This window comes from Apteryx mantelli, chromosome 7 (genome assembly GCF_036417845.1).
Source record: "Apteryx mantelli isolate bAptMan1 chromosome 7, bAptMan1.hap1, whole genome shotgun sequence".
NCBI classification, from domain to species: domain Eukaryota; kingdom Metazoa; phylum Chordata; class Aves; order Apterygiformes; family Apterygidae; genus Apteryx; species Apteryx mantelli.
Window position 1 is genome coordinate 5,822,729 of NC_089984.1, and position 9,720 is coordinate 5,832,448.

The 9,720-nt window shown below is 39.7% G+C and overlaps 1 protein-coding gene across 2 annotated transcripts in view; it reads left to right on the plus strand.

Moving 5' to 3' along the window:
* Positions 1-9,720, plus strand: part of P4HA1 (prolyl 4-hydroxylase subunit alpha 1) — a 38,556-nt gene that overhangs the window by 13,527 nt on the left and 15,309 nt on the right. Inside the window, exons 5-9 of one of the 2 annotated variants that reach the window (XM_067299686.1) lie at positions 337-474; positions 3,363-3,602; positions 4,826-5,016; positions 5,608-5,784; positions 8,480-8,550. In XM_067299686.1, the coding sequence (XP_067155787.1) occupies positions 337-474; positions 3,363-3,602; positions 4,826-5,016; positions 5,608-5,784; positions 8,480-8,550 (817 nt within the window). Of the gene's footprint in view, positions 1-336; positions 475-3,362; positions 3,603-4,825; positions 5,017-5,607; positions 5,785-8,479; positions 8,551-9,633; positions 9,705-9,720 lie in introns of both variants that reach the window. The other variant, XM_067299685.1, reaches the window with a different exon arrangement.

Here is a 9,720-nt window from a genome sequence, read left to right on the forward strand (position 1 = left end):
GGGTAGATGGCGGCATTTTGTTTTCATCTTCATACTGACCAGCCTTAATCTTTGCACTATTTTTCCTTAGTGATTGTTTTTTCCATCCTAAATTATTTGCAAGTTCCATGTTACTGAATAGAAAACCTTTTGGAAGAAGGTTTGTGTGGGATGGTTACAGAAGCCATCAGCACAGTATCTGTAATATTCTCCATGTAGTGGTGGTCTTTTTGTTGTATGTAAATTTATTATTATTTATTTTATTATTTATTTTTAGAGTAAGGAGTCATTTCTTACATAATGTTCTTAATAGAATTCTTAGGACAAAAAAGGCCAAATGTTTCCCTGTCTTCCCAGGCTTTATCTCCAACATGACTATCCAGCGCCAGTTTTTCCCAAATGATGAAGATCAGACTGGTGCCGCAAAAGCTCTCTTGCGGCTTCAAGACACGTATAACTTGGATACAGACACCCTCTCAAGAGGCAATCTTCCAGGTAAGATTCATCTACATTATTTTCTGAAGACACTTGTGAACTTACTTAAGATCCTGATTATAAATCCTTTGACTACTTTTCCTCTTGTTTAATTGTGTAGTGTGAAGGTAACAGTATGAAAACATTTGAGCTGGCTAATAATTTATGAAAAATAGTGTGATGTGGGCAATTGAATACAGGCTGACGTAGGTGTAGTTTTTAACTCTGCCACGGTTCAGGAGAGAGCCTGTTGCTTCAGACTGAACTGGTGGAGAGGAATGCAGGAAGACCTGACCGCTCTGGGCGTACCGTCAGGTCTATCCTCACGGTTGCTCTGTTGGAAAGTATATTCACTTGGCTTTGCTGCCTGATGGGCTCTCTGCTGCTAGCATACTGTCTTTCAAGTTACGGTGGTGAAAGTATTGCACGGAATACAAGGTTCATTCAGAATTTAGACTTCACTTTGTTCAGTCATTCTCCTACTCTCCTCACATACTCGTTTCCTGCTTGTGCTAGAACTTGAAAGTTTCTATTTAGACTTGCAAGTGAATTTTTTCTTTCCATTTATATGCCTGCTTCTTGTCTTGCTTGAAATATCATGATTAGCCTGGACTGGATATGCATTCTTACCTGAATGTATGTGTGTATGTATGGCTTAAATATAATTCAATGGGCAAACGAGTTGACTGCCTAAAAAGTGGTTAAATAAAAATAAATAAATAAATTTTTAAAAAAGGGGAAAAAAAGCCAAGTTTAGTTGAAGTCTACATCTTTTTTTTATGGTAAGAAAATTTAGTGCTAATAGGTCTTAATAAAAAAATCAGGATTAAAATCTTGCTTGGGTGAGTATTTTCCTTGTGTGAAACCAGCTGTATACTGACTGGTACTTAGTTTTATAGCACGTTGTAATGCATTTTAACAAAATCGGTTTTGCCATTCATTTCCCCTTTCCCTCTCAGTTGATAAGATGGACCTTTTGGGTTGGGAATTGTAAAATGTTAAGTGACTTAAGTTTCTTTGAGCTTAAGTTTCACAGTGTGTGTAAACGGCAAGGAAAAAAAAAACGGGAGCATATGGTGCACATACAAAACACTTGCGCTTATGTGGCTTTACCTGAGATAATCTTTAACAGATTATAGGCAGGAGAAGACACACTTCTTTCTTGTTAGAAGACTCTTTCTCTGCCAGTTTTTCTCTAATTTCCTCTGTTCAAAAATACTATTGTGCCAACTGGCCAAAAATCTGCGCTGTACAATCTATGTTTTTTTGCAAACGCCCATTGTGGTCAGATGTCTAATAAAATTAAAAAAAAAATTGGCTTTATATGTTATGATGTATAACCTTGCTTCTGAGTTTGGTTCAAGACTTTGTCTCAAAGACCTGCAGTTTCATTCTACTACAGAAAGAAGTTCATTATTTTTTCAGATAACAGCACAAAAATACAAAATGAAGTGGTTTGGGTGGACTGTAGTTTATTGCTTCTTTTGAATCACTGCACAGTCCAAACTGTGTATAAAAAAAGTCTAATTGCAGAATCAAAAGTTCTAGAGTGTAAAAGAAAACAGGTTGGTATTTTGGCTTTCAGGGCTACGGAGCGGAACATCCCACGTGGTCACTTGTTTGTGTTGTCTCTTTTTCCCAGGGAGTTTCTATTGCTAGGCGGCCAAGTTTTGATCAGAATCTTAACTACTGTCATTTGCTTATTATACATCTATTACTGTCACACTGCTTATTACTATTGCTTAACTCTCTTTTTGACTTCCTGCATTACAAGTTATGTTGTTCCTTTATATTAATTGTCAGTGCTATTTGATTATTGCAGTTTTAAGCACCCTTTTAAGTCTTCTTTTCACCTATAGATGTTAAGCTGCTTCTGCAGCCATTACTCATTCCAGAGGATCTCTTTGTCTGTGCCCCTCCACCATCACTTTACCAGATTATCTAATCTTTGCGTTATCCTAGAGTTTGCAGGTATCTTCAGGTTCAAAACCTGAAACAGGATACAGGGTAGATCACCAGGTGTTTAATTAGGGAGCAGAAACAGTTGTTCTGTGGGATTACTCTTTTTGTGGACTTTCTCTTCAGCTATTTAATCTCTCAAGGCTTGTCTTCAATAGAAAATTACACCTGCTAAAACACAGCTGTGGGAGCTGGTGTTAGAAATTCAGGATTTATTAAGTAGCTAGGAATATAACTTCAGCTGTAAAACTGGTAGAATCTTGGACAAGAAGAAAAATTGCCTCTGTGTCTGAGTTTCCTTTTTTCATTATCTCATAGATGTTTTGGCTCATTTTTACAAGATTAAATTTGGTTTTTCAGTGGGCCTTAATTTACAGTGGCAAAAAGAGGAATCTGTAATTTGCTCACTAGAGCTTTAATCTCTCGGAGGTCCTTTAAAATGTTTCTAAAAATGATTTACTTCAAAATCTTCAGCAGCTGGTCTTTTACTGACTACTGTTTTCTTTTTCTTCCCCCACTAAGTAGTTCCTAGCAAGATGTTCTTCAGTAACATTTTGAAAGCAATAATACAAAATCTTTGGAAACTGATTTCTGCAACTTCATATTGGGGTCACTGTTGCTCCTGCTCAAAGTGTTTGGGATTTGGGGGAAGGAGGGTTTATTTATTTTTGTATTTTATTCCCTTAATCGTGAAGTCCTTGAAGCTAGTTGCTGGCATTTTGGCAATGGAAAACTATGTCTAACCACTTCTTTGTTCTGCCATAGGATTTACAGGCTTTAAATATTTGAGCAGAGTCTGCAACAAATCGCCACCCCAGAAGGCAGATGTTTAAGACTAGAACCTGAACAGAAATAAACTGTGCTGTGATGCATAAGGAATAACTGAATGTCACTCTGAAGATCTGTTCAGAATTCTGTGTCAAATCTCTCTCTATTTTTTTTTAATATAGGTGTAAAGCACAAATCCTTTTTAACAGCTGAAGATTGCTTTGAGCTGGGAAAGATTGCCTATACTGAGGCCGACTACTACCATACCGAGCTCTGGATGGAACAAGCTCTGAAACAGCTGGATGAGGGAGAAGTTTCCTCTGCGGATAAAGTCTACATTCTGGACTATCTGAGTTATGCCGTGTATCAGCAAGGGGATCTGAGCAAAGCAGTGATGCTCACCAAACGCCTTCTTGAACTGGGTGTGTGAAGAGGGAGAGATCCATAGCTCAGCAAGATCTAGCTCTGTGACCTAGCAGGTGTTAGCTTCTGAGTCATACGGAGGAACGTCGGTCTTGCTTTCTGACTTGTATATAGGCTTTTAAAATTGGTTATTACTGATATTACAGTTAACATCTTGGTGTAGTTTTCAGTGCAATAAGGCTTATACTACCATAAATCATGTTTTGCTGCCATTTTAAATGGGCAATTATATTCTAAACTACAGTGACAGAAAGTGTCGTGGTTAACGATTGCTCCTTTCTGTTCATGTTTTTTTTGCCTCCTGTCGCTACTAGCTTCTAACGACCAATTTTAGTCATTACTGTCTGAAATTGGTTTTCTTACTATATCTTCCTTTCCTGTGCTCTAGAATAAGTTTAGATTACTTTCCCTTAAGTACAGGCAAGGAAAAAAATAATGAAATTGAGACTAAGTTGATAATACCTGATTCTCTCCAAATTTTTATTTAGATGCAAAGTGATCACACTTGAGGTGAAAAAATTGGAAAAATAAGAAATACAGAATGCAATACAATGAGCTAAAATTCTGTCCATCTTATGAAATATTAAATGCATTTGTCTTTCTGTAAATACTCCACTGTGTAGAAGATGGCTTGGGAAGCTTAGAACCAAATCTAATTGTTTTATAGCAGTGGCCAGTGAGAATCCTTTATCAATGACGCGAAGCAAATTGTGTAAGTGCAGTGACTGTTAGAAGTTTTGTCACCAGCAATTTTGGTTCCCCTCGGCGAGGTGGTTTGGTGTAAAGCCAGTCGTGGTGTCCCAGCTCTCTCCCTGTCCATTCCCATTTCCCTGTCCCTCCCTCTCTGCTTGTATTGCATGGAATGACCAAAGCCTATTTATTCTTAGTGCTCGGACCACTGTGAGTACTGAGGATGCTGGCCTCGCCATAAGCAGTTTCTTAAATATGAATGAGTTACGCTTAACTCCAAAGCTCCTCATGGATCTTCCTGCAGATGGATAAGGCTAGGTGCATGCTACAGGCCAGCAGCACTTACGGACTAGCTCGGAGTTTCAATTACACTGTGAATGTTCTCCAGCCAGAGTAACAGAAGTTTGCTAATTTCTGTTTGAGAAGCAGTAGTGTGTGTCTGGTTTTTTTCTGTTTGTAAATAGCCTCTCCTGTGTACTTCTTTGCAAGCTGTTAACTTGCCAGCGTTTCTTGTCCGTTTCTTTGTCAATAGATCCTGAACATCAAAGAGCAAATGGGAACATGAAATATTTTGAATATATCATGGCTAAAGAAAAAGAAGCAAATAAATCTAGCACAGAGTCAGAAGACCAGGCGGATAAAGAAACTGAGGTTAAGAAAAAGGATTACCTGCCTGAGAGAAGGAAGTACGAAATGCTGTGCCGTGGGGAGGGTCTCAAAATGGTAAAGTGGACTAAAACAGTAGACTCTTTTAAAATGTACAAATGTACAAACCCAACCATAACAACATTGTCAGGAGTTTGTGTGTGGCCTGAATGCAAGGAAGTTGTTGTAGCACTTGGCTGAGTATATAGAGCTGAGGATTAGTGTGTGCTGGATTTCTTCCCTGTTTCGTTCTGTCCAGTAAAGAAAAAATAATACTTCCACGGACACTGCTGACTAACTTAATAAGCCAGCGAGTGCACTAAGTAATTGCAATTAACTGAACAACTATGCTGAGTGTAGATTTATGTATGGTATTGAATGAGGGTTTTTTTTTCTTCAGCAACAAAATTAGTTATTTTTTGATAGGACTTAGCTATGTAAGTACTTACCTGTGTAAAGTACTGCTTGTTGCACCATTACAGAGTAATATTCATTTGCTTAAAGCACTGATTTCTCAAACTTAAAGCACCTCTTTAGCCAGTAACATAAAAGTAAGATAGGGAAAGTGAATTGTTCCTGTATCTTGTTCTCAAGACATTTAATATTTCTTAGAGATATTAATGTTATATGGACATCTTCTGATTTTCTCTTGCTGTATTGTGCTTTCAGACTCCACGGAGGCAAAAAAGACTCTTCTGCCGCTACTACGATGGAAACAGAAATCCCAGGTACATTCTGGGTCCTGTCAAACAGGAAGACGAGTGGGACAAACCTCGAATCGTTCGTTTCCTTGATATCATCTCCGATGAAGAGATCGAAACTGTGAAGGAACTAGCAAAGCCTAGGGTAAATGCCTTACACTTCTTTGCCTTTTGGAATCCTAAATTCTGTTCGTAGTGGGGTGTGTGTGTGTGTGATTCTGTGTCCTCTTGAACGCAGAGGTGCGTGCAGTTGGGTGCGTGCGGTGTGCTTTCTTGCCTCATAACTCTTGGTGACACACTGTTTAAAGGGGACAGGGGGGAGGCTGGAAATTCTGTGTAATTAAGAGAGCCAGGTAACAGCAGTCCAGGACTGTCAGACTTTTCTAGAAGACACGATTTCAGCGTGCCCTGTTTCAGATAAGGAGGAGAACGCTCCACGACAGAAAATGTGCTGCAGCTAGGTTGCCTCAAAATACACCTGTCACCTGGGTATCGTGGATGTTTTTGTTTTCTTAATTCTATATTTGCCAAAGTTGTGACATGGAAAAGAGTGCCTTTTAGGGAAAGGCAGCCGTTCCTCTGGTCTTGGATGTCACCTTATTCTAATGTACTGAATAAACAATAACAAATAGTAGTATTCTCCCTTCTGTATAAAATTGACTTTGTCTCCCAGGTTTTGCATATGTCTTTTGGTTTGAAGTTACCTGGGGGTGAAAGAGCTTTAACAAGGCAGTACTTAATTGGAGGCACTCAGCTGCTTATTCACAATTTCAGTTTATCAAATCCTGTTTGAGAAACCAGATCCCAAGGTTCTTGTTTCTAAATTAAAAATAATACAGCTCAACTGTCAGAATGTAACAGGAGGAAGAAGAAGGTCCAAGAAGAAGAAAAAAAACAACCAACCCTGACTGGCTTGCCTTCTGTATCCATATGGTTTGACTGTGCAGCTCCAAATGTGCATTTAAGATACAGTCAAGTTGATTTATTTTTGTATCAGTTGCCAGTTGCTTTTAAAATAAGATTTAAACTTGTCTAAATCATTTTCCTGCCTTTTCCTTTGTTTTTTAGCCTAAATGGTGCTTGGTCCAGAGAAAGCTGAGCAGATGTAGGTTAGATGAATAAGCACATTAAATATAGGACAAACTGTTAGCTAGGTCTGTTATGAATTAAAGCAGATGTGGGTTATACGTGGGCACATCAGTCATGAGGCTATCCTTGGTCACAGCCCCGATACTGGGTAGACAGAAGTGAGTTGTAAAGCTCGGTAAAGGCTGATGCATTGTATTTGTGAAGTAACATTTTGAACTGTAAACAAGAAAGTACAAACAATTCTTTTTGTCTACCCCCAAAACATCTCTTCCTGCTCTCCTGTCAGGCAGCCTTGCTGCAGAGCTGCGAGGCAGAGCCCCGGTTGTTTGGTGATTAAACCTCTTTGCTGCTGCAGAAAAGCCCTGGCATTATGTCTCTGGAATATGACTAAATAATTTCCTTATGGAATAGAAATAAACCTCATCACTGAAAATAGAAAAACCGCGTGGATCTCTGAACATGTGGCAGATTGAAACTTCTAACCTTGCTGAGATAATTGTTTTCCTACAAAATGTTTGACTTGTGGTAAAGCCTTGCAGATAGACAGTTTGTTAATGTAGAAGCATCCTTACAGTGTTAGCGTTCCACATGTTTCCTACGGCCGAGGTCTTGCACGGCTTGGTAACCGATGTAGCAGGAAGATTGTGGATTTTTGAGACAGAAAGGTTGTCTCCCTCCTTCTGGATGCCAGGGATATTACTGTCCCTGCCTCTTGGAAGGCACAGGCATAAGCTGTCAGGATGAGAGTGTATTACTCAGCTTTGGGAGTCTCTCTGGAGTAACAATTTGTGCTTCTGCTCGGGATGAGAGGAGAGGCTGCATATTAAGAGTCCCTCACACCTGGTTTTGTTAGCAGGGATGGAGAAGCTTTGATTTATTTATTTATTAACAATAGAAAAATATTTCTTTTAATTATTATGGGACTTGGTATGCCTTTTTGTACCTAGAACCAACCAAAATGTGGAACTTTTTTCTAAAAACTGGGCTCTGAAGCTGAAGCTTTCCAGTCATGATTGATGGAGAGTGTCTGATAGCACACGAACAAAGTTCTGTAGCACATGTAAGGTACTGAATCAGAATATTAACTTAAATGGGGTGGTGCCACCTAACTGTAGAATGATAGAGGGAAAGGCAAGGCCTTGAGGCAAGAGTCCTCACTCTGTGCGAGTAAGGACTGCAAGGTAAATGTGTCCGTAGCCTAAACAGTCATTAGTCTTTGTTAGCAGTCAGTCGTAGAGGAGTTCACTTCAGTGCTGCTCTGGATAAGGAAACAGTCGCTCAGGTAGGGATTTAATCATATTCCCTTTACACAAGATCAGTGATTTGGTTTAACCGTAAAGCTTATCTTACTTGTGCAGGACAGTGTTAACAAAGGACCAATTGTACACGTGTCGTACTGCACAGCTGCCAGCTGCTGTTCAGATATGAAGGAAACGAAAATTTCTAGTTTATTTTATTCAGACAGCTGTTCCTCTTGCTCCAGAAATGGAAACATCATTTCCTGGAAAACTCGCTTTTTCTCTAAGATGCGGTTAAAACTTCTCTTTTAGTGAAATTGGAGACTTCCCCTTCCTACCCATCACTGCTTCTGATTTTTTTTTTCCCCTCCTTAAAAGAGACACCACCACGGCAGGTGACTGGGTGGCTTGCGTGGCAGCTTGTGTGGCGTTTCCGTAGGCTTCTGAATGGTCGGATTGCTGTGATGCAGTATGTGCTTTGTAATGCAACTATTCTGATGGTTCGCTTCACAGCTGAGGCGAGCCACCATTTCAAACCCCATAACAGGAGCCTTGGAGACGGCACATTACAGAATTAGCAAAAGGTAAGAGAGCTCTATGCCAGACGTTTGGGGCCTGTAATGAGTGTGTAGAGTCTGCTCATTATGGGGAAAGAGGTGGTCTAAAAAGACAGCTTTGGCTTTGTAGTCCACCACTTTATTATATGCAGATATTGTAACAGGCTGTTACTGCTGAGTTTCTCAGTCTTTTCCTTCAGCTGGAAGTTCTGGAGTTGTGTTTTGATCATTTAAAAAAAAATAATAGGTCACCTTCTTGGTGTGTGTTCTCAGTTAATAACCTGTACAAGAAGCAGCTCTCTTAAATACATTTGATGTACAAAGCACACGAAGGTACAAAACCTTCAGCAGAACCCACCTTTTTAAAATTCCCTTTCCCTTGCTATTATCGTCAATTAAAACTTGTCCTCCTTTTCCTTGCAAAATCGAGCAGACCCATATAAAGTGCCTTTACACGTGTATGAGATGCCTCAAGTCGTTATCCTGCGTGACAGCTGGATTGGCATGCAAAACACACGTTCATTAGTCGCACAGAATTTCGTGGTCCAAGATATCCCTTACTCCTGTCTGGGCTTTTGCCTCCTGCTGACGCAAATTTGGCAGAAAGCAAGCTTCTTTTTTAACTGGGCTCCTGGTTCTTTCCAGTTTGCCTATAAAGTACTGCAAATCTTGAATTTAGCAACTGTTTTCCAAAATTTGCCTCAAGAGGAAGTCTGGCTAGCTTGAAAAGAAACCTTCCCGCCCTCCCTCCCGGTTTTAGTAGTGATGATTAGAGTTTGGGTAAGCCAAAATTCTCAAAAAAGTTGAACTTCTGCATGAAGAGGAATTGTCTGTGAAACTCAGCATCATAAACTATTTGCAGAAAGTCTCTAGTTTAAAAAAACCAAAAAACAAATACAGGAAAAAAGTGAAAGGACAATCTAACCAAAATTTTCCAACCAATTTGTTTTGATTTGGAAATGGCAGCTACAGCTTCTGTTGCCCTCCTAATATTGCTAATTTAAGAGCATTGCATACCATCCAGACCAATCGGAACCCTTTCAAACACCTGTGGCTTGGCAAAAAGCAGCCGACGAGGTGGGTAAGCCCTTGTCCTTTCTCTTTTTGTAGCTGAGCCGTGCTACTGTGCATGACCCTGAGACTGGGAAACTGACCACAGCACATTACAGAGTCTCTAAGAGGTAAGGGAGCGTCTCC